The sequence below is a fragment of the Lepus europaeus genome, chromosome 19, assembly GCF_033115175.1.
Source record: "Lepus europaeus isolate LE1 chromosome 19, mLepTim1.pri, whole genome shotgun sequence".
NCBI lineage: Eukaryota > Metazoa > Chordata > Mammalia > Lagomorpha > Leporidae > Lepus > Lepus europaeus.
In genome coordinates this window covers 2,982,854-3,005,839 of record NC_084845.1, presented here as the reverse complement: position 1 = coordinate 3,005,839, position 22,986 = coordinate 2,982,854, and the positions used below count along the sequence as shown (strand labels likewise).

Below are 22,986 nucleotides of genomic sequence, written 5' to 3'. Positions count from 1 at the left end.
TAAGCTTGTTCTCCCCGTTTTCTGGCCTTACTACGAAGGTGCCGCCCCAACCCGTCACTCCTGACACCCTCTGCCACACACGCAGGCACACGCACACAACCAGCCCTCCGAGTGCCACACCCAGATGCCACCTCCAGTCCACCCCTTCCTCTTGGCCAGCTGGTCCAGGCCCCACACCCCCCTCCCACGCTGTGCCCCCCAGGTCCTTCTGCACTCAGCAGCCCGACCGCAGGGGCGCCCACGTCCCTCCCAGCTTAAAACCCAGCTGCCCCGCGCCAGCTGCGGCTCACCTGGGCCTGCGGCGTGTGGCCCCTGCCTGCCTCTGCGCCTCCTTCCCCAAGTCCCCCTCACCCTGCAGAGCTGCCACCAAGAGCCCCTCGCCAGCGCGGCCTGCCCGGACCTCCCCCACCCCCATTTAGAGTGGCGCGGCCTCGACCCTCGATTTCTTGACTTGCAACCGCCCGAAATTGGCTTCTTCCTTCCTTCATGGTTCTCCACCACCCGCATTGCGCATGCACCAGAGTATGCCCCCCCCCCGCCCCGCCCCCCCTAGGGCTGGGGTCATCTGTTTCGCTCTCTGTGGGATCCCGGGAGGGGACTCAGTGCCCGGCAGGGAGTCAGCGCTCGGGCGTAGCCCGAAGGGCCCACACCTCCTCTGATGGGCGGGACCCATTCCCCAATCTAAGGTAAGGGGCGGGGCCTCCTCCTGGAAGCGTCTCTAAGTTTGGTCTCCAAGGGGGCGTGTCCTACGGGATTGACGGCTGCCATCTGTTGGAGGTGGACTGCCTTCCGCTTGGGTGGGCGATGGACCGGCTCTGGTTTATACAAAGACTGGCAGCCGGGAGGGAGAGGGGCCCGGCCTGAGTCGGGAGGGGGGCGGGTCAGAAAAGGAGACGGCAGTGACGGACAGGACGAGGTTTATTGGGGTCCTGGAAACATCGGGGGATGGAAAGAGGGGACGAGGTTGAGGATCAGGGCGAGGACCCCCTCGCCAAGCCCCCCCCCCTTGGGATTGGGAGGAACGCAGACACAGACAGACCGACGGAGATGGAGAGACAGACTGGGCACGCAGTCACCACCTCGCTCTACTGAGTTCGTGCGGGCCGGGGAATGTGCACCTGCCCACGCGGCACAGGAGAGGGCGCGGCTGCCCTTCTCACGCCGGGGAGGGGGCGCGGGGCGCAGGCCACGGCCCGGACCTGCCCATTCCGAGTGGACAGGCGTGTGTGCACCTGGGTCAGTCCATCCTACGGGGCGTGGGGCAGGGTATCTCGGACCAGCCTATACCAGTCTATTCTAGTGTCAGGGATGGGAGATGGCCGGGTCGATCCACTCCGCAGTAGGGAGGGGGAGCTCAGCGCAGGGCGGCCCACCCTGGTCCTCATCAGCTCAGGGACTGGAATGGAGGGGGTGCGGAAGGCAGACTCGGCTGTATCCACTTCCTGGGGGGCACCAGCGATTCTGGGGGGTAGCTTCTGGAGGGGAGTCTTGGGACATGTCCCGCCCACCCAACCCACATTCCCCAGATCAGGGTCATCGGGAATCATGGCTCTTCGGGAGCGGGGCAGTGTTCCCTGGGCGGTGCCTGCCTCTGTCCTAGGGCCCGCAAGCCGACAGCAGCTTGTGGACGCCCGCGGCTGTGTGTGGGTCCGCAGGTGCCCCGGCGCGGCGGGCCGCCCTCAGTCCATGCCCCGGTGGAGCTTCAGGTGCCTGGAGAGGTTGCTGAGCGTGATGAAGCCCTTGCCGCAGACGTGGCAGGGGAAGGGCCGCTCGGTGCCGTGCAGCAGCCGGTGGCGCTTCAGGTAGCACTCGTGGCGGAAGAACTTGCCGCACTCCAGGCACGGGAACGGCTTCTCGCCCGTGTGCACCAGCACGTGCCGCTCCAGGTCGCGCGGCGAGCGGAACAGCTTCTCGCACTCGGAGCAGCCGAAGATCTTCTTGCCGCGGCCCGAGCTCGACGCGGGCTCCCCGGGCGCGCCGTCCCCCGGCGGGGCCGCAGTCGCGGCCGCCTCGGCCCCGCCGCCCTCGCCGTGGCTGACCCGCCGGTGCTCCTCCAGGGCGGCCAGCGCCGCGTACAGCGCCCCGCAGTGGCCGCAGCCGTAGGTGGCGGGGCCGGAGTGCGCCTCCAGGTGGCCGGCCAGCGCGGCGGCCGACGCGAAGAAGGTGCCGCAGTCGCACTGGTACAGCGTGTCTTCCGACGGTTCGGCCGCCGCCGCCTCCCCGCCGCCCTCCGGGAGCCCCCCCAGCTCGGGCACGCCGCCCCGCGCGGGGCCCAGGAGCAGCCCGCCGTCCCTGGCCGGAGGCGCGGCGCCCGCCTCCGCCGCGGCTCCCTCGCCCCAGGCCTGCGCCGGGGGCGCGCCGGGCCCCTGCAGGTCGTGCGTCAGCTTGTGCCGCTCCAGCAGCGCGGGCGCGTTGAAGTCGCGCTCGCAGCGCGGGCACTTGAAGGGCTTCACGTCGGTGTGCACGGCCCAGTGGGCCGCCAGCTCGCGGCCGTGGTCGAAGCGCCGCGCGCAGGCCCCGCAGGCAAACGGGGGCAAGGAGGCGGCGGCCGCGGCGGCCGCTTCGGCCAAGCCCCAGCCGCCGGCGCCCGCCCCCTCCAGGCCCTCGGCGCTGCCCGCCGCGGCGCCCCCGCACACGGAGCAGGGTCCCACGTTGCAGCAGACCGAGCAGGGCGCGCTCAGGGCGGGCAGGCCCGAGCCGGGCTGCAGCGGGGACGGGAGCACCCCGCGGTGCTGGCGCTTGAGGTGGCGGCCGAGGCTGGAGCGCGAGGAGAAGCGGAGCTCGCAGACCAGGCAGCAGTAGGGCTTCTCGCCGGTGTGCACCACCTGGAACGAGACGCACGGAGGGCGACGCGCAGACGTCAGCTCCCCGGGGCCCGACCTGCGCGGGCACCTGCGGGCATTCGGGGCTGCCGGCCCCCGGAGCGGGTAGGGATCCCGGGGATCGCTCCCAGATCTGGGGATCAGAACCTCCCGGGAGGTGCTCTGTCCGCGGCCCGGCCAGGCGGCAGCCGGGGCGCTGTAAGAGGCTTGGGTAGCAGCGGGTATTTTGCGTCTGCCCATTTGTGATGCCGCCTCCAAACGTGGTGTGTGGGGGACTCGATCCACTGTCACTGCGCTTGCTGTCTTCCCCGCCGGCTTCCTCGCTGCCTGGGGTGGCCGTGGTGGCCTAGAAGTCTGCTTCCCGCACCGGGAAGGCTCTCTCCCGCCCCGCCCCGCCCCTGCCCGCACACCTCTCACTGCACTCCGCTCAGCTGGGAGGCCACGTGTCGCTTTGTTCCCCTGTGCCCCGCATACAGCAGGTGCTCATGAGCGGTTCAGCGGCCTTACAACCCCACTGGTGGGCAGGGTGAGGCCTCCGAGGTCGTGAATGTCCCTGCCCCCCAGCCTGAGATGGAGGTTTTGAAGCAGCCGGCACCTGGTCACTCTGACAAATGACCACCTCCCCAGGACTGCTAGTCCTGTGGAGGCAGAGGGCCCTTGGCTACCAGGGGTTAAGCAGGGAACACGTGCAGTTACTGCTGCGTGACTGGAGCCTACATGAGGTGCGCCTGTTTTTGTTTTTGTTTTTTTTTTTTTTTTACAGGCAGAGTGGACAGTGAGAGAGAGAGACAGAGAGAAAGGTCTTCCTTTTTGCCGTTGGTTCACCCTCCAATGGCCGCCGCGGTAGCGCGCTGCGGCCGGCGCACCGCGCTGTTCCGATGGCAGGAGCCAGGTGCTTCTCCTGGTCTCCCATGGGGTGCAGGGCCCAAGCACTTGGGCCATCCTCCACTGCACTCCCTGAACACAGCAGAGAGCTGGCCTGGAAGAGGAGCAACCGGGACAGGATCGGTGCCCCGACCGGGACTAGAACCCGGTGTGCTGGCGCCGCAAGGCGGAGGATTAGCCTAGTGAGCCGCGGCGCCGGCCGAGGTGCACCTGTTTTAAACATGGTACGGCCCGTGCGCACCGGGCTGCACACGGTGGGGGCAGCGTTTCGGGCTATGCTCTCATTCCTGGGTTCGCGGGCAGCGGACAGAGGTGCCTCCTGCTCATTGGCCAGCGGAAAAGAAAGGCCTGGTGCTGATTGGCCAGGGTCCCTGGGCGGGGATGGAGGGAGGGAGTTCCCCAGGGGAGGAGCCCGGCTGGACTCACCTGGTGGTGCAGCAGGCCGGTGGAGTCCCGGAAGCCCTTGGGGCAGGCGGAGCAGCGGTAGGGCCGCTCCCCGGTGTGCGAGCGCAGGTGGTTGGCCAGGTTGAAGCTGTGTTTGAAGCCCTTTCCGCAGCGCGGACACGCGTGGGGCTTGAGCGCCGTGTGGCGCGCGAAGTGGCGCCGCAGGTCCGAGCGGTAGCGGAAGCTCTTGCCGCATTCACTGCAGTGAAACGGGACGCGGGGGGCGGCGGGCGGGGCCGGGGCGGGGGCCGCCGGGGGTGCGGGTAGCGGGGCGTCGTCCATGGCGGCGGGGTGTAGCGGCCGGTGGGCGCTCTCTCTGCAGGAGGGAGGCAGTGGGAGCCGCTGAAGGGCCGCCCCCAGAACCCCTGTCCCCTGGGAGACACCCTCCGAAGCCACGCGCACCCATCCCACTCTCAACGTCCCCTACGCCCCTCCCACTGCCCTACACAGCCTACTCTCCGGTCCCCACTTCTGTCAATCACCTGGAACGGTCCAGTCGGCCTGCTGTGAGGCCCCGCCCCTTGCCCCGCCCCCAGTCCTGGCCCCGCCCGCTCATCGCAGTGCACTGGGCGCGCCGGGGGTATATGCGGGCCGAGCCCCGCCGGCGTCCTTGGGGGAATCGGAACCAGTCCTCGGATATTTTGTGGGCGCCCACCGTGCTGTTACCCCCCTTCGCTGCGCCCCCTCTTCTGCGCGGACACCTGCCGCCACGGCCTCGCGCACCTCCCCCGTTAAGGAAGCCCCGAGCACGCCACCACGGCTCCCGGCCCATCCGCACCCCCCGCGGCCCCTCTCCGCCACCGGGAGGGCCTGCCCGTTCCACCGAAGCGCTCGGTCCCGCGAAGCCTCAGCGGGCTTCCCGTCACTTCTGTGCCTAGGCCCCGCCCACCACGGGCCCCGCCCACACAAACCCCTGCTTTTGCCTAAGCCCCGCCCCACCGTGGAGCTCCGCCCTTCTTTTGCCTAGGCCCCGCCCTCTCCCGTGGAGCCACGCCCCCGCTTTGCCTAGGCCCGGCCCATAGCCTACCCACAGCCCCTAAACCCTGCCCGTCGCCACGCTAAGCCCCGCCCCGGGCTCCTCCCACCGCTCGCTCCGCCCCACCCGGGCTCCTCCCACCGCTCGCCCCGCCCCATCCGCCGAGCCCCGCCTCCCGCTCCTCCCGCAGGCTCCGAGCCGGCCCCAGGCCCTGGCGCCCCGAGCAGGCCGCGAGAGCCGGCCTTCTGTGCCCCTCCCCCTGCCCTGAGGGGCAGCGCCGGGAGGCCGCGGCGGAGGCGGGTCCGGCGGGCCCGGGCCACCGGAGTCCCCCTCGCTCGTACGGAGCGGCCGTCCTGGAGGCCCGGCGTGGCCCCGGGAGGCCGGAGGAGGCGGTCGGCTTTCCTCTTTAATTACTTACACCTCCCTCTGGGCGCCGACATTTTGGGCAGCGGGGGCAGCGTCACTTCCACCCGGGGGGCCCCTCGACTTCCGCCTCGCTCCCGGCCCCCTCACCCCCCTTTCCCGCCCTCTCGGCTCCCCCTCGCACCCCCGCCCTTCTCCCTCTTTCCCTTCCTTTCCCCAGCCCGGGAGGTTAGGGAAGCCGGGCGGCCGCCATCTTAGGTGAGGGCAGGGCTGGGGGCGGGGCCTGGGGGGGGGTCGCACGGCGCCATTGAGACTGAGGGCAACCAGGTCAGCGCGGCGACGCTAGGAGGCGCTAACGCAGGCGAGGGGGGATGCGATTCCCCATTCCAGCCTCAAACCCGTTCCTGAGGCACAGCATTCCGTCAGGGGAGACGAGGACCTGAAACGCGTCGAGTGCGCCTCAGAGATAAGACGGGCACCATATTCTCGCCGAGCCCTCCGCGGCGCTCAGAAGCCGGCCCGGCGCCATGTTAGTTACGGGCAGCGGGCTGCCATTTTCCCGCTTCTCCTCGTGCGATCGCTATGGTCGGGTCCCCCGGCCGGGTGCTTCGTGACAGAAAAGACACTTATGTCGATGTAGTGGGGACGCGGCGGCGGGTGCTCGGGCAGACGGCGCAGGCACGCCTCGCCGGCGCGGCCGCTCCCGGTGCTTAGGACCCAGCGCGTCCCCTTTGTTCCCCGCGGGCGCGCGGCCCTCGGGCGGGGGAGGGGGCGGCGCCGCCCCGCGTCGCCTCCCAGGGGCGGGGCCGGCCCCCGCGCGCCGCCGCCGCCCGCCGCCGCCGCCGCCCCTTCCCACGCACCGGCCCCGCCGCCCCCCGCGCGGCGCGCGCACCCTCGCGAGCCGGGCGACATGCAAATGAGGTACCCGAGAGGCGGGGGGCCCGGGCGGGGGAGGGGAGGCCGAGGGCGCGCGCCGCCGGAGAGCGCCCCCCGACACCTGCGCGCGCCGCCGGGCCGGCCCCAGGCGCGCGCGCGCGCGGACCCCCTTCCGGGCGGCCCCGGCCGGCGGCGGGCCGCGGCGCCGCTCATTGGCCGCCGCCCCCGCAGGGCCCGCCCCGCGCGCCGCACGGGCACGCGCCTGCACGCGGGCCGGGGGGTAGCGGCCAGCTGGGGGTACCGCGCCGGGAGAGCCCGGGAGCGAGCCGTTGGCCGGGGGCGAGGCGTCCGGGTGACCACCGCGAGGGCGTGCGGGGCGCCGCCTGCAGCGCGTGCGCTCGCCCTCCTCTCGCGTGTAAACCTCAGGCTCCGCGTGGGCGCTGGGGCGCGGGGGCGGCGGCGGTGCGCCCGCAGCCTCAGTGGGTGCTCCCGAAAACCCTGGCAATGCCCACTCGCTGGGTCCCAGCGGAGCCGGACTCGAACCCAGGACCCCTGGCCTGGACATGTCCATTTCTTCGCTTTCCCCGGGGCCGCTGGTCTGAGCGCTGGTCCGGCCACTCACTCGCTGACACGGGGGAACTTGGGTGGAGCTGCCGTCCCGTGCCTCGGTTTCCCCACTTGCACAGCGAGGGCCGGGAGGGTTGGTGTGAGCTGATGCTGGCCGTGGTCACGGCTCCCTCCGCCCACCTGTCCGGGCAGGTGGGTAGAACGGAGCAGGTGTCCCAGGCTTAGGGACGTGCTGCAGCCACACACGGCAGTGACAGGGCTCAGCCCTTGAGCTCCGGGCGCCTGACCCGAGGCCCTGGACTCTGTAGCCACTGGGATGTTAACTGGCCACCCACGCACGGGCCAGCCCCGCCTGCGCCCGTAACGCTCTTGAGCCAGCCGAGGGCGCTGGGGTGGAAGAACGCGTGAAAGACCTCGGGGAGCCTGGCCCGCGTCCTCCCGTGGGTGGACTCTGTCCGTCCTCCCAGACCGTGGTGACCTTGAACGTCGAGGGAGGCGTGGGGCACACACAAAACCTTTCCCCCCTGCCGCCGCCGTGCCCCTGGCCATGACCATGACCGCCCCCCACAGCCAGTTCCAGGCTCGGAGAGAGGGACAGGCAGGTGTCGGGGGGCACCGGGGGTGCCCGGGGCCTTCCCAGCCCTGACGCTGCCCCCTCTCTCTTCTTAGCCAGCTCCAGTGCCTAGACCCAAGCCCCCCACTGCTCCATGGACACCCCCAGCCCAGACCCGTTGCCTTCGCCTTTGCCTGGAGAGGAAGACAAACCTCTGGCCTTACCTCCTCCTGTCCCCCCGGGCCGCCGAGGCCGCCAACCTGGGGGCGGCGCCGCCTCCCACCGGACGCTCAAGGCCTCCCTCCCCCGTAGACGGGGCCGCCGCCCCAAGTCAGGGGCGGATCCGCCGCCGCCGCGGGCGCAGGGGGCCACGGCCCCCGCGGGCAGCGGCGCAGGCAGCGACCTGCTGCTCATCGACGACCAGGGAGTGCCCTATACGGTCTCTGAGGGGTCGGCGGCCGCGGGTCCCGAGGGCTCCGGCCCCAGGAAGGCCCCGCACTTCTGCCCGGTGTGCCTGCGGGCCTTCCCCTACCTCTCCGACCTGGAGCGCCACAGCATCTCGCACTCGGAGCTGAAGCCGCACGCGTGCAAGGACTGCGGGAAGACCTTCAAGCGGTCCAGCCACCTGCGGCGGCACTGCAACATCCACGCCGGCCTGCGGCCCTTCCGCTGCCCGCTCTGCCCACGCCGCTTCCGCGAGGCGGGCGAGCTGGCGCACCACCACCGCGTGCACTCCGGGGAGCGCCCCTACCAGTGCCCCATCTGCCGCCTGCGCTTCACCGAGGCCAACACGCTGCGGCGCCATGCCAAGCGCAAGCACCCCGAAGGCTTGGCGGTGCCCCTGTGCCCGCCGGACCCCGGGCCCGAGGCGCCGTGGGACGACGAGGGCATCCCGGCCACCGCAGGGGCCGAGGAGGAGGAGGAGGGCGGGCGGGAGCCGGCCTGACCCGCACCCCCGGCCCTCTCTCCCCGGGCCAGGTTTAGAGCTGGGAGTCCAGATGGTGCTGGGCCTGGGCGAGGGGGCCGGGACCCCCTTCTGTTCCGTCTTCCCGCTGCGGGAGGGGGCGGACGGTGGGGACCTCAACTCGTGGATCCTGCTGCCTTCAGCCGCGCTGCCCCCCGACGGACAGGCCCTCGGAGGCAGGGGCCGCAGAAATAATCGTGCCTACTGGCTTCTGTGTGTGTGCGCTGATGGCCACCTCTCCGGGAGGACCCTCTTGCTCCGTGCCTCGTGTTAGCGTGACGCCAAAGAGGGGGGCGGGGGAAGCCTCGGCTCCTCCCCCCTGCCCCCGCGGGACCCCAACGTGCTCCCAATAAATATGCAATCTGAGTGAAACGTGGAAACCTATGCGGGCGTGATTCCAGGGCCACCTCGCCGCCTCCCGCCCAGCCCCTGTCCTGAGAGCCAGTCCACGGCCGGGAAGGCGAGGCCCAGGCCCAGCGGCAGGCGTCAGCCAGGAGGCCGGAGGACCCGGCCAGGGCTAGGGAGAGAGGGGCGGGCTGACGCCGAGGCGGGCGGGCTCGTGGGCGTGGGCGGGGGTCTTAGAGGGGGCTGACTTGGGGTGGGGGTGAAGGAGGTTTAGCAGAAAGAGCAATGTAGGGAGACTAGGGGGGGCTCAAAGGGGAGCCTTTAGGAGGGGTGGGGTCTAACCCTAGGGGATGTTGCTGAATGGTGGGCAGGGGGGTCCCTAAGACGGGGCTAGACAGGACTGGGCGTACGTGGCTGCTCTGGGCGGTAGCAGCGCCAGGATCAGTCCGAAGGGTACTTAAAATGGGGGACCCCCCGACTCCACCGCCAGGTTCCCATTCTGTAGGGTGTGGGGCCGGCCTGCGAGTCCTACCCTGGGAACGGCTGATTGAAGGGAGTGATTGACAAATCACGGGACAGGTGCAGCTTCCCGCTGGGGGACCCGCGGTCAGGCTCAGCCTCTGCAGCTTGACGGGGCGGGGCTTGTGGTCAGGAGGCGGGGCTTGGGGGAGGGGTGGGGCTCAAGAGGGGGGAAGGGCGGAGCGAAGAGGACTGAGGAGGTTAGGATTCCTGACGCTCAGGCACTGAGGTGGGCGTGGCTCAGAGGCAGGGGGCGGAGCCTAGGCGTGCGCCGGGATCCAGGGGTGTGGCTTTCGGCGACCTCCGGGACGCGTGGGCGGAGCCCTGACAGGCGGGCGCGCAGTGCGCAGGCGCCGCCCGCAGCCGCGAGCCAGTGCGCAGCCGCTGCCGCCGCCGCCGCCGCCGCCGCCGCCTCGTTCCGATTCTCCACGCCGGCGCCTCGGGAACGGGCGCCACTTCCGCTTCCGGGCGGGCGGCGCGGGGCTGCCGCGGAGGGGGGGACGCGCAGGGGGCGGCACTTCCGGTCGGGCCCTCGGGTCTCCCCGGAGCGGCGGCGCCTCCTCCGCCTCCTCGGCCTGCTCCCGGCGGAGACCCCGGCGCCGGTGAGTGACGGGGCGCGGCGGGGGGCCCTGCCCTGGCCCGCCCCCGGCCCCGGGACATCGCTCTCCCGAACATCGCTGCTTCTCCCGCCGGGGCCGTGCGGGGCAGCCCCCGGCACGGCGTCCGCGGCAGACCACCCCGAGTGCCCCCGTGGACGCCTGCCAGCGGCCCCCGCCGGTCCCTGCGCCTGGCCCCCCGAAGTCGCCTCGCCTCGTCCAGCGGAGCCCCCCGGGCGTCCGCTGCCTCCTGCCCCCTCCGCCCCGGCCACCCCGCTTTGTTGGTGTGAAAATATTCCGGTCATCGCCCAGAAATGCCTCTTTCCCGCAGACCTCCCAGGATTTCCCCCGCAGAACACAGCCTCGGCCGCCCCGCAGGGTGCGGACCCCTTCAGGGGGAGGGAGGACCCGCCCCCGGCCCCGGCCCCGGCCCCGCTCAGCCTGGGTGCGCTTTTCCCCTACTCCGTGGCCGCCGCCCGGGACCCCAACCCTGCAGGGGGCGGGCGCCCGCCTAGGAAAGACCCCAACCCTGCAGGGGGCGTGCGCCCGCCTAGGAAAGACCCCAACCCTGCAGGGGGCGTGCGCCCGCCTAGGAAAGACCCCAACCCTGCAGGGGCGTGCGCCCGCCTAGGAAAGACCCCAACCCTGCAAGGGGCGTGCGCCCGCCTAGAGACCCCAACCCTGCAGGGGCTGTGTGCCCGCATAGAGACCCCAACCCTGCAGGGGGCGGGCGCCCGCCTAGGAAAGACCCCAACCCTGCAGGGGGCGTGCGCCCGCCTAGGAAAGACCCCAACCCTGCAGGGGGCGTGCGCCCGCCTAGGAAAGACCCCAACCCTGCAGGGGCGTGCGCCCGCCTAGGAAAGACCCCAACCCTGCAGGGGGCGTGCGCCCGCCTAGGAAAGACCCCAACCCTGCAGGGGGCGTGCGCCCGCCTAGAGACCCCAACCCTGCAGGAGTGTGCGCCCGCCTAGAGACCCCAACCCTGCAGGGGGCGTGCGCCCACCTAGAACCCCAACCCTGCAGGGGCGTGCGCCCGCATACAGACCCCAACCCTGCAAGGGGCCTGTGCCTGCCTAGGAAAGACCCCAACCCTGCAGGGGGCGTGTGCCTGCCTAGGGACCCCAACCCTGCAAGGGGTGTGCACCCGCCTAGGGAGGACCCCAACCCTGCAGGGGGCGTGCGCCCTCCTAGGGAGGACCCCAACCCTGCAGGGGCCGTGCGCCTGCCTAGGAAAGACCCCAACCCTGCAGGGGGCGTGCGCCCGCCTAGAGACCCCAACCCTGCAAGGGGTGTGCGCCCACCTAGGGAGGACCCCAACTCTGCAAGGGGCATGCGCCTGCCCAGAGACCCCAACCCTGCAGGGGCGTGCGCCCGCCTAGAGACCCCAACCCTGCAGGGGGCGTGTGCGCCCGCCTAGAGACCCCAACCCTGCAGGGGCGTGCGCCTGCCTAGGAAAGACCCCAACCCTACAGGGGGCGTGCGCCCGCCTAGAGACCCCAACCCTGTAAGGGGCGTGCACCCGCCTAGGGAGGACCCCAACCCTGCAGGGGGTGTGCGCCTGCCCAGAGACCCCAACCCTGCAGGGGGCGTGCACCCGCTGCCGGGGTCAGGGACAGAGGGCTCGCGGGGTCTTTCAGCCCACCCGGTTCTCAGTGTAGTGGAGGGGCCGGCTCAGAAACAGGCAGGTGGGTTAACAGTGTGAGTGTTGCTCTGTGGGTTCTCGGGGAGCCTGAGACACTCGGACAGAACTCGAGTCTGGGGAGGTGACTTAGCCGGGCAGAGATCTGGGTACACAGGCAGCGGGGGCGGCGCGTGCAAAGGCCCTGGGGTGGCCGTGAGGTTGACGAGTGCAGAGGCAGAATGGAGGGAAGGCTGCTGTCAGACGGCCCTGGGGTGAGCGCTGTCAGCTCCGGTCTGACCCCGCCCCAGCACTTGTCCAACAGCTGTCAGATGAGCACTGCCCGGCCCTGGCGATGCAGCAGGACGCAGGCCTGCCGGGGTGTGCTCGCTGCCAGGGCGGACAACTCGAAGCTCCCGTGGGAGGCAGGGGTGGCGTTCCAGGAGCGGGTGTCGGGAAGGCCCCTCCCGAGAGATGCCGTCCACGGTCAGTGACACAGCACAGTCCCCCGGGGTGTGAAGCCCTCTCTGGACAGCTGGGAGGCACCAGGGCGTGCGGGAGAGGAGTGAGTTCCACGAGGCCTCGCGTCCCGAAGCACCAGCTTCCCCGGCCAAGGCAGGCACTGCCCTAGGTTTGGAGATAGGACGGAGCCTGGAGACCTCAGCCTGCGTGGAGTCGGTGCTGTGGACGGAGAGCTCCCGAGAGTGAGACAGGGAGGTGGAGTCCACGGAGCGGCATCTGGGGCGCCGGCCGGGGCAGCAGGGGCTCCTGGTCACAAGGGGGCAGGATTCCTGGAGTCAGCCTTCCAGCTCGTGCGATGGTCCTGGGGTAGGAGCGGAGCGGACACGCTGCAGGCGCAGCCAGGAGGCTGGGAGCCATAGGTCGTCGTAAGGACTCCGGCTTTAGCTGTGAGAGGGGGTCTGCGGGGCTCTGGGCGTTGGGAGGCCGTGGTTTGGCCTACCTCTCCTGTCTGTAAGTTGGTGTGCGGATGGAGCCAGGCAGCCAGCTGAGCTCCGTGCTCCGAGACAACAGGCCGGATGGGGACTTGTACTGGGACAGGCCAAGGGACTCAGGGCGGGGTGGGGCACAGCGGTGGAATTGGCGGCCCCTAGGGCTGTGGGAGAAGCACGCTCACCCTGGTGCCCCAGCCCCTAGGGCTGTGGGAGGAGCACGCTCACTTGGTGTGTGTAGGCCCTGCACTCGGTCCTCTGGGCCTGGCATCACAGAGACCCCGAGTTGGACACGACTTTTCCCTTCCTCTCTCCCCTCCTCCCCGCCCCCCCCCCCCCCCCCCCGTTTCCCTGCTTATAGCAGGGGCCCAGCAGTGGCACAGGGCTCTTGGGAGGCACCAAGGCGAGGGACACACCCTGCCACTGTGGACCTTCTGCGTGAGACCCTCCTGTGCTTCTGCCCCTGGGAAGGTACCAGCTTAGACTTGGGTCCCCTGGGAGAGGCACTGGCTCTTAGTCCCCAGTGGAAATCACCAGGGACCCCACTAATCCCCCACTTTGGCATCTGCCCGCCCTCCCCCCGACAACAGGACTGGTCTGCTGGCAGACCCCTGCCCATGCCGGCACTGTTTCTGCGGAACGTCCCCTCTCTGGGAGTCCTGGTCCTTAGTCTCTTCCTGCCGATAGCCACGCAGGCATCTGTGGCTGTGTGCTTGGTGTATACATGTGTGGGATACACCTGTGCCTGTTTGGTGTACACGTTTATGTGGGACACACCTGTGGCTGCTTGGTGTACATGTTTATGTGGGATACATCTGTGGCTGTGCGTTTGGTGTACACGTTTATGTGGCATACATCTGTGGCTGTGTGCTTGGTGTATACATGTGTGGCATACACCTGTGGCTGTTTGGTGTACACGTTTATGTGGCATACACCTGTGGCTGTGTGCTTGGTGTATACATGTGGCATACATCTGTGGCTGTTTGGTGTACACGTTTATGTGGCATACATCTGTGGCTGTGTGCTTGGTGTATACATGTGTGGGATACACCTGTGGCTGTTTGGTGTACACGTTTATGTGGCATACATCTGTGGCTGTGTGCTTGGTGTATACATGTGGCATACATCTGTGGCTGTTTGGTGTACACGTTTATGTGGCATACATCTGTGGCTGTGTGCTTGGTGTATACATGTGGCATACATCTGTGGCTGTTTGGTGTACACGTTTATGTGGCATACACCTGTGGCTGTGTGTTTGGTGTATACATGTGGGATACACCTGTGGCTGTGTGTTTGGTGTACACGTTTATGTGGGATACATCTGTGGCTGTGTTTGGTGTATACATGTGGCATACATCTGTGGCTGTTTGGTGTACACATTCATGTGGGACACACCTGTGGCTCTGGGTTTGGTGTATACATATGTGGGATACATCTGTGGCTGTGTGTTTGGTGTATACATGTGGCATACATGTGTGGCTGTGCGTTTGGTGTACACGTTCATGTGGGACACACCTGTGGCTACGCGTTTCCCTCTGAGCACTGCCTTAGCTGCACCTGCTTGGCTTTGATGTGTGTACTTCCGTCTTCCTGTCCCTCCGGGATTTCTTCCCGGGCCCTCGGGTGCTTCAGGAAGATGCGGAAGGCGCCCTTTGCCACGCACACAGCTGCAGCGTTTGCTGAGCACTAGATGGCCCCCAGGTCCAGTCCTTGCTCACTTAGCGAGGGACCAGACAGGGAACACACAGCCGCAGCCAGCTTGGTGGCAGGGCTGAGGCAAGAAAATGCTGCGGGGGCTGGAGAGCGATGGGGGGGGGCTGCAGGATGGGGGGAGAGAGGCTGCAGGAGATGGGGGAGAGAGGCTGCAGGATGAGGGGAGAGAGGCTGCAGGATGGGGGGAGGCTGCAGGAGATGGGGGGAGAGGCTGCAGGATGGGGGGAGGCTGCAGGAGGGCGACGGGGGAGGAAGAGGCTGCAGGAGGGTGGCAGGGTGGGGAGGGAGAGGCTGCAGGATGGGGGGAGGCTGCAGGAGATGGGGGGAGAGGCTGCAGGAGGGCGGTGGGGGAAAGAGGCTGCAGGATGGGGGGAGGCTACAGGAGGGTGGGGGGGAGAGGCTGCAGGAGATGGGGGGGCTGCAGGAGACAGGGGAGGAAGGCTACAGGAGAGTGGCCGGGGTGGGGAGAGAGGCTGCAGGATTGGGGGGGAGGGAGAGGCTGCAGGACACGGGGTGGGGGGGAGGCAGTGGGGGGGTCGCCCAGTGAGGCCCTGGGGAAGGCGTTTCCGGCAGAGGGAAAACTTCTCAACATGTTACTACACCACCTTTCAGTCTGTAGCCAGTGCTGTGTGCACACCATCCTCACCCAGGGACCCCAGACGAGGCCGCCGCTCAGAGGGAGCACCCCCACCCTGAGGGAGCACCCCCACCCTGAGGGAGCACCCCCACCCTGAGGGAGCACCCCAGACGAGGCCACCACTCAGAGGGAGCACCCCCACCCTGAGGGAGCACCCCGACTCTGAGGGAGCACCCCCACCCTGAGGGAACACCCCGACTCTGAGGGAGCACCCCAGACGAGGCCACCACTCAGAGGGAGCACCCCCACCCTGAGGGAGCACCCCGACTCTGAGGGAACACCCCCACCCTGAGGGAGCACCCCAGACGGGGCCCCCGCCCTGAGGGAGCACGCCCCGCTCTGAGGGAGCACCCCCACCCTGAGGGAACACCCCCACCCTGAGGGAGCACCCCAGACGAGGCCGCCGCTCAGAGGGAGCACGCCCCGCTCTGAGGGAGCACCCCCGCTCTGAGGGAGCACCCCAGATGAGGCTCCCCACCCTGAGGGAGCACCCCCACCCTGAGGGAACACCCCCACCCTGAGGGAGCACCCCAGACGAGGCCGCCGCTCAGAGGGAGCATGCCCCGCTCTGAGGGAGCACCCCAGACGAGGCCCCCCACTCTGAGGGAACACCCCGACTCTGAGGGAGCACCCAGATGGGCCCCCCCCGCCCTGAGGGAGCACCCCAGACGAGGCCCCCCGCCCTGAGGGAGCACCCCAGACGAGGCCCCCCGCCCTGAGGGAGCACTCCCCGCTCTGAGGGAGCACCCCCACCCTGAGGGAACACCCCCACTCTGAGGGAGCACCCCAGATGAGGCCCCCCGCCCTGAGGGAGCACCCCAGACGGGGCCCCCCGCCCTGAGGGAGCACCCCAGACGGGCCCCCCGCCCTGAGGGAGCACCCCAGACGGGCCCCCCGCCCTGAGGGAGCACCCCAGACGGGCCCCCCGCCCTGAGGGAGCACCCCAGACGGGGCCCCCCGCCCTGAGGGAGCACCCCAGACGGGCCACCGCCCTGAGGGAGCACCCCAGACGGGCCCCCCGCCCTGAGGGAGCACCCCAGACGGGCCCCCCGCCCTGAGGGAGCACCCCAGACGGGGCCCCCGCCCTGAGGGAGCACCCCAGATGGGCCCCCCCGCCCTGAGGGAGCACCCCAGACGAGGCCCCCCGCCCTGAGGGAGCACTCCCCGCTCTGAGGGAGCACCCCAGACGGGCCCCCCGCTGAGGGAGCACCCCAGACGAGGCCCCGCTGAGGGAGCACCGCAGACGAGGCCCCCGCCCTGAGGGAGCACCCCAGACGAGGCCCCCGCCCTGAGGGAGCACCCCAGACGAGGCCCCCGCCCTGAGGGAGCATCCCAGACGAGGCCCCCCGCCCTGAGGGAGCACCCCAGACGGGGCCCCCGCCCTGAGGGAGCACCCCAGACGGGGCCCCCGCCCTGAGGGAGCACCCCAGACGGGGCCCCCGCCCTGAGGGAGCACCCCAGACGGGCCCCCCGCCCTGAGGGAGCACACCAGATGAGGCCCCCGCCCTGAGGGAGCACCCCAGACGAGGCCCCCCGCCCTGAGGGAGCACCCCAGACGTGGCCCCCCGCCCTGAGGGAGCACCCCAGACGAGGCCCCCCCCCGCCCTGAGGGAGCACCCAGACGAGGCCCCCGCCCTGTGGGAGCACCTCAGACGAGGCCCCCCGCCCTGAGGGAGCACCCCAGACGAGGCCCCCGCCCTGAGGGAGCACCCCAGACAAGGCCCCCCCCGCCCTGAGGGAGCACCCCAGACGAGGCCCCCCGCCCTGAGGGAGCACCCCAGACGGGGCATCGCCCTGAGGGAGCACCCCAGACGAGGCCCCCGCCCTGAGGGAGCACCCCAGACGGGGCCCCCGCCCTGAGGGAGCACCCCAGACGAGGCCCCCCCCGCCCTGAGGGAGCACCTCAGACGAGGCCCCCCGCCCTGAGGGAGCACCCCAGACGGGGCCCCCGCCCTGAGGGAGCACCCCAGACGAGGCCCCCCGCCCTGAGGGAGCACCCCAGACGTGGCCCCCCGCCCTGAGGGAGCACCCCAGACGAGGCCCCCCCCGCCCTGAGGGAGCCACCCCCCGCCCTGAGGGAGCACCGCAGACGAGGCCCCCCGTCCTGAGGGAGCACCCCAGACGAGGCCCCCCCCGCCCTGAGGGAGCACCCCCCGCCCTGAGGGAGCACCCCAGACGAGGCCCCCCGCCCTGAGGGAGCACCCCAGACGAGGCCCCCCCCCGCCCTGAGGGAGCACCCCAGACGAGGCCCCCCGCCCTGAGGGAGCACCCCCCGCCCTGAGGGAGCACCCCAGACGAGGCCCCCGCCCTGAGGGAGCACCCCAGACGAGGCCCCCGCCCTGAGGGAGCACCCCAGACGAGGCCCCCGCCCTGAGGGAGCACCCAGACGGGCCCCCCGCCCTGAGGGAGCACCCCAGACGAGGCCCCCCGCCCTGAGGGAGCACCCAGACGAGGCTCCCCGCTCTGAGGGAGCACCCAGACGAGGCCCCCCGCCCTGAGGGAGCACCCCAGACGAGGCCCCCCCCCGCCCTGAGGGAGCACCCCCCGCCCTGAGGGAGCACCCCAGACGAGGCCCCCCGCCCTGAGGAAGCACCCCAGACGAGGCCCCCCCCCCCGCCCTGAGGGAGCACCCCAGACGAGGCCCCCCGCCCTGAGGGAGCACCCCCCGCCCTGAGGGAGCACCCCAGACGAGGCCCCCGCCCTGAGGGAGCACCCCAGACGAGGCCCCCGCCCTGAGGGAGCACCCCAGACGGGCCCCCGCCCTGAGGGAGCACCCCAGACGAGGCCCCCCGCTCTGAGGGAGCACCCAGACGAGGCTCCCCGCTCTGAGGGAGCACCCAGACGAGGCCCCCCCCCGCCCTGAGGGAGCACCCCAGACGAGGCCCCCCCCGCCCTGAGGGAGCACCCCCCGCCCTGAGGGAGCACCCCAGAACGAGGCCCCCCGCCCTGAGGGAGCACCCCAGACGAGGCCCCCGCCCTGAGGGAGCACCCCAGACGGGCCCCCCGCCCTGAGGGAGCACCCCAGATGGGCCCCCCCGCCCTGAGGGAGCACCCCAGACGAGGCCCCCCGCTCTGAGGGAGCACCCAGACGAGGCTCCCCGCTCTGAGGGAGCACCCAGACGAGGCCCCCCCCCGCCCTGAGGGAGCACCCCCCGCCCTGAGGGAGCACCCCAGACGAGGCCCCCCGCCCTGAGGGAGCACCCCAGACGAGGCCCCCCCCCGCCCTGAGGGAGCACCCCAGACGAGGCCCCCGCCCTGAGGGAGCACCCCAGACGAGGCCCCCGCCCTGAGGGAGCACCCCAGACGGGCCCCCCGCCCTGAGGGAGCACCCCAGACGAGGCCCCCCGCCCTGAGGGAGCAGCCTCTATCACAACACTTGGGGCAGTGGGGGAGGAGATGGAGTTCGCTCCCAGCCAAGCCAATTTTCAGCCACAGACTGGTGCTTTCTGACTTTTATACCATTTTTAGAAAAGGACTTGAGAGGTCAGGGGGAGGGGGAGGGGAGAGGGGGAGAGGGGGAGAGAGAGAGATCCTTCCATCTGCTGGTTCACTCCCCAGATGGCTGCAGTGGCCGGAGCTGGGCCGATCCAGAGCCAGGAGCCAGGTGCTTCTCCTGGTCTCCCACGGGGTGCAGGGCCCAAGCACTTGGGCCGTCCTCCACTGCCTTCCCGGGCCACAGCAGAGAGCTGGACTGGAAGTGGAGCGGGGGGGCTTGAACCCAGCCCACTATACTGCAGCGCTGCCCCCTCGGAGCCTGTCTCCTCATTTGTCCAGTGATGTTTCACGGGCTAGAGCAGGGGCTCAGGGAACGGTGGCTGGCCTGCAGGCGGTGCCCAGCCCCCCAGAGCCCCCGGACCGCTCCCCGTCTCCCTACCTCGTGTGCTTTCCTCCCAGCCCCTCTGCCACCCAGAGCTGTGTCCAGCCCCGCCCCGCCGTGCCTTTGCTCCTTGTGGGGATCAGGTTAAGTGCAGGGGAGTCCTGTCCAAGGAAGAGGACACCAGAGCTGCAGACTAAAAATACCTCCCTCCAGCGTGGGGGAGGGGCACAGTCTCCACCTGCCCAGGGTAGCACGCGCTGGGTCCGGGTGGGCCCCCACACCCCCACGTGGGCTGGGCACCTGCAGAGCCAGGGGCAGGTCCCACCTGGTGGGCTCTTCACCCACCACCCCAGCCTGGGGGTAGCTGGCGGCCCCTGGGTGGGGCTAGGATTGGGAGATAATGGAGCTCAGGTCCCCGCTGGGGTGCGGGGAGTGGCAGGCACAGACCCGCCAGGCCAGAGTGTGCCGGCAGGGCTGGGCACCTGCTGTGAGCTCTGTGCTACCCTCGGCCACCGTGCTCTGGGTCAGGCCCCTGAGGTCCTCCACGTGTGGGGGCTGCTGCCCTCCCAGCCGTGGAGAAAGTGCAGGTGCCAGCGCCCCGTCCTGTCGGATCAGGCCACCTGTCCTCCCCCCGCCCCCTTGTGTTGGAAGAACACACACGTGCACGCACACACGCCCCGCCGGCTGCCCTGCCCGTGAGCTGCACACGGCGCCTCGCGGCTCCTCCCAGTGCACCTGGGCACCCTGTGCGGCCACACTGCTCAGGCGCACTGTCCATCGCCCTTACCTCAGGGGGCCGAGGGTGGGGGGTACAGCAGAGCCCGGGCGGCAGGCACGCCCCTGAGGGGGACAGTGGGGATCCCGGGAGGACAGGGACCAGCGCGGAGGCCCTGGGGCTCCTCCCTCAGCTGGACCCAGGGGTGCGCCGCGTCCAGCCACAGACCAGCGACTCCCTGGGTGCCGGGCGCCTGCCGTTGCTCAGCGCCCCGTCCTCTTGTCCACAGGTCTCCTCCCCGCCGCCGGAGATGGAGGCGAACCCAGCGGGCGGCGGCGCCGGGGGCGGCGGGAGCAGCGGCCTAGGGGGCGAGGACGGGGTCCACTTCCAGAGCTACCCCTTCGACTTCCTGGAGTTCCTCAACCACCAGCGCTTCGAGCCCATGGAGCTGTACGGCGAGCACGCCAAGGCCGTGGCGGCCCTGCCCTGCGCGCCGGGCCCGCGCCGCAGCCGCCGCCGCAGCCGCCGCCGCCGCAGTACGACTACCCGCCCGCGGCCCCCTTCAAACCCAAGGCGGAGGCGCCGTCCTCGTCCTCCTCGTCCTCGTCCTCGTCCTCGTCGTCCTCCTCGTCCTCGTCCTCCACCTCCGGCCAAGCCAAGAAGCCCGACCCGCCGCTGCCGCCCGCCTTCGGGGCGCCGCCGCCGCCGCTGTTCGACGCCGCCTTCGCCGCGCCGCAGTGGGGCATCGTGGACCTCTCGGGGCACCAGCACCTGTTCGGGAACCTGAAGCGCGGGGGGCCGGCAGCTGGGCCGGGGGCGACGCCGGGGCTGGGCGCCCCCACGGGCGCCCCGGGGCCGCTGCCCGCCCCCGCGCAGACCCCGCAGGGCCCCGCGGCCGCCGCTGCCGTCGCGGGCGCCGCCTGCGACCCCACCAAGGACGACAAGGGCTACTTCCGGCGGCTCAAGTACCTGATGGAGCGGCGCTTCCCGTGCGGCGTGTGCCAGAAGTCGTTCAAGCAGTCCTCGCACCTGGTGCAGCACATGCTGGTGCACTCGGGGGAGCGGCCCTACGAGTGCGGCGTGTGCGGCCGCACCTACAACCACGTGTCCAGCCTCATCCGCCACCGGCGCTGCCACAAGGACGCGCCGCCGCAGCCCGGCCTGCCGCTGCCGCCGCTCGGCCTGCCCGCGCCGGGCGCCCCCGCGCCCGCGCCCGCGCCCGCCCCGGGCTCCTCGGGCCCCGCCGCGCCGCCCGCCGCGCCGCCCGCGCCCGCCGCCTCGGCCGAGGGCAGCGCGGGCCCCACGGGGGCCGCCGCGCCGCCCGCGCCCGCCCCGGCCGGCGGCGAGGGCCCGTTCGCCTGCCCGCTGTGCTGGAAGGTCTTCAAGAAGCCGAGCCACCTGCACCAGCACCAGATCATCCACACGGGCGAGAAGCCCTTCTCGTGCTCCGCGTGCGGCAAGAGCTTCAACCGCCGCGAGAGCCTCAAGCGGCACGTGAAGACGCACTCGGCCGACCTGCTGCGCCTGCCCTGCGGCGTGTGCGGCAAGGCCTTCCGCGACGCCGCCTACCTGCTCAAGCACCAGGCGGCGCACGCGGGCGCGGGCCCGGGCGGCGCGCGGCCCGCCTACCCCTGCGACCTGTGCGGCAAGTCCTACTCGGCGCCGCAGAGCCTGCTGCGGCACAAGGCGGCCCACGCCGCGCCCGCCGCCGCCGCCGCCGGCGCCCCCGCCGCCGCCGAGGCGCCCAAGGACGGCGCGGCCTCGGGCCCGCAGCCGCCGCCCGCCTTCCCCCCGGGGCCCTACCTGCTGCCCCCCGACCCTCCCGCCACGGACAGCGAGAAGGCGGCGGCAGCCGCCGCGGCCGTGGTGTACGGCGCCGTGCCGGTGCCGCTGCTCGGGGCCCACCCGCTGCTGCTCGGCGGCGCCGGGGCCGGCGCGGCGGGCGGCTCGGGCGCCAGCGGCCCCGGGAAGACGTTCTGCTGCGGCATCTGCGGGCGCGGCTTCGGGCGCCGGGAGACCCTCAAGCGCCACGAGCGCATCCACACGGGCGAGAAGCCGCACCAGTGCCCCGTGTGCGGGAAGCGCTTCCGCGAGTCCTTCCACCTGAGCAAGCACCACGTGGTGCACACGCGCGAGCGGCCCTACAAGTGCGAGCTGTGCGGCAAGGTCTTCGGCTACCCGCAGAGCCTCACCCGCCACCGCCAGGTGCACCGGCTGCAGCTGCCCTGCGCGCTGGCCGGGGCCGCGGGCCTGCCCGCCAGCCAGGGCGCGCCGGGGGCCTGCGGGGCGGGGGCGGCGGGCGCGGCCGCCGGGCCCGCCGACGGGCTGAGCTACGCCTGCTCGGACTGCGGCGAGCACTTTCCGGATCTCTTCCACGTCATGAGCCACAAGGAAGCACACATGTCGGAGAAGCCGTACGGCTGTGACGCGTGCGGCAAGACCTTCGGCTTCATCGAGAACCTGATGTGGCACAAGCTGGTGCACCAGGCCGCCCCCGAGCGCCTGCTGCCCCCCGCGCCCGGCGGCTCACAGCCCCCCGACGGCGCCGGCGGCGCGGACGCGGCCAGCGCGCTGGACAACGGGCTGGCAGGAGAGGTGGGCGCAGCCGTGGCGGCGCTGGCGGGGGTGTCCGGGGGCGAGGACTCGGGCGGGGCGGCGGTGGCCGGGGCTGGCGGGGGGCGCCGGCGCGGGCCCCGAGCGCTTCAGCTGCGCCACCTGTGGCCAGAGCTTCAAGCACTTCCTGGGGCTGGTGACTCACAAGTACGTGCACCTGGTGCGGAGGACCCTGGGCTGCGGGCTGTGCGGCCAGAGCTTTGCGGGCGCCTACGACCTGCTGCTGCACCGCCGCAGCCACCGGCAGAAGCGCGGCTTCCGCTGCCCGGTGTGCGGGAAGCGCTTCTGGGAGGCGGCCCTGCTGATGCGCCACCAGCGCTGCCACACGGAGCAGCGGCCCTACCGGTGCGGCGTGTGCGGGCGGGGCTTCCTGCGCTCCTGGTACCTGCGGCAGCACCGCGTGGTGCACACGGGCGAGCGGGCCTTCAAGTGCGGCGTGTGCGCCAAGCGCTTCGCGCAGTCGTCCAGCCTGGCGGAGCACCGCCGGCTGCACGCGGTGGCCCGGCCGCAGCGCTGCGGCGCCTGCGGGAAGACGTTCCGCTACCGCTCCAACCTGCTGGAGCACCAGCGGCTGCACCTGGGCGAGCGCGCCTACCGCTGCGAGCACTGTGGCAAGGGCTTCTTCTACCTGAGCTCCGTGCTGCGCCACCAGCGCGCCCACGAGCCGCCGCGGCCCGAGCTGCGCTGCCCCGCCTGCCTCAAGGCCTTCAAGGACCCCGGCTACTTCCGGAAGCACCTGGCGGCCCACCAGGGCGGGCGGCCCTTCCGCTGCTCCTCCTGCGGCGAGGGCTTCGCCAACACCTACGGGCTGAAGAAGCACCGCCTGGCGCACAAAGCCGAGGGGGCGGGGGCGGGGGCCCTGCCGGGGGCGGGGGCGGGGGCCCTGCCGGGGAAGGACGCCTGACCGGGGGCGGGGGCGGGGGCGGGGGCCCTGCCGGGGAAGGACGCCTGACCGGGGCTCCCTGGCCGCTGGCGCCCCCGTGACGCCAGAACTCCAGGCTAGCGCCCGTCCC

At 71.4% G+C, this 22,986-nt stretch overlaps 3 protein-coding genes across 5 annotated transcripts; 2 read left to right on the top strand and 1 right to left on the bottom strand.

Moving 5' to 3' along the window:
- Positions 1–908: 908 nt before the first annotated feature.
- On the bottom strand, positions 909–5,627 carry FIZ1 (FLT3 interacting zinc finger 1). Its single transcript, XM_062177137.1, has 3 exons — positions 5,546–5,627; positions 4,134–4,467; positions 909–2,825 (listed from the first exon to the last, which is right to left on the bottom strand). Exons 2-3 carry the CDS (start codon positions 4,431–4,433, stop codon positions 1,680–1,682), a joined length of 1,446 nt encoding a protein of 481 aa, XP_062033121.1. The 5' UTR covers positions 4,434–4,467; positions 5,546–5,627; the 3' UTR covers positions 909–1,679.
- Positions 5,319–8,821, top strand: ZNF524 (zinc finger protein 524). Of its 3 annotated transcripts, none has more exons than XM_062177140.1 (2): positions 5,319–5,748; positions 7,603–8,821. In XM_062177140.1, the coding sequence occupies exon 2, from the start codon at positions 7,641–7,643 to the stop codon at positions 8,430–8,432; it is 792 nt and encodes a 263-aa protein (XP_062033124.1). In that variant the 5' UTR covers positions 5,319–5,748; positions 7,603–7,640; the 3' UTR covers positions 8,433–8,821. The 3 variants fall into 3 exon arrangements, with proteins under 3 accessions (XP_062033124.1, XP_062033123.1, XP_062033122.1); XM_062177139.1 differs by lacking the exon at positions 5,319–5,748 and adding an exon at positions 5,792–6,019; XM_062177138.1 differs by lacking the exon at positions 5,319–5,748 and adding an exon at positions 6,322–6,411.
- A 1,030-nt stretch (positions 8,822–9,851) lies between these two features.
- On the top strand, positions 9,852–22,877 carry ZNF865 (zinc finger protein 865). Its single transcript, XM_062176485.1, is given in 4 exon segments — positions 9,852–9,916; positions 19,650–19,860; positions 19,863–22,033; positions 22,035–22,877. Coding segments are annotated over 3 exon segments (3,204 nt in total). The 5' UTR covers positions 9,852–9,916; positions 19,650–19,670.
- Positions 22,878–22,986: the final 109 nt, after the last annotated feature.

Excerpts from the sequence above, each read along its gene's own strand:
- ZNF524 (XM_062177140.1), top strand. The coding sequence starts at position 7,641 with ATGGACACCCCCAGCCCAGACCCGTTGCCTTCGCCTTTGCCTGGAGAG.
- FIZ1 (XM_062177137.1), bottom strand. The coding sequence starts at position 4,433 with ATGGACGACGCCCCGCTACCCGCACCCCCGGCGGCCCCCGCCCCGGCC. Across the intron at positions 2,826-4,133 it reads CCGGCCTGCTGCACCACCAG|GTGGTGCACACCGGCGAGAA; the intron begins GTGAGTCCAGCC and ends GTCTCGTTCCAG.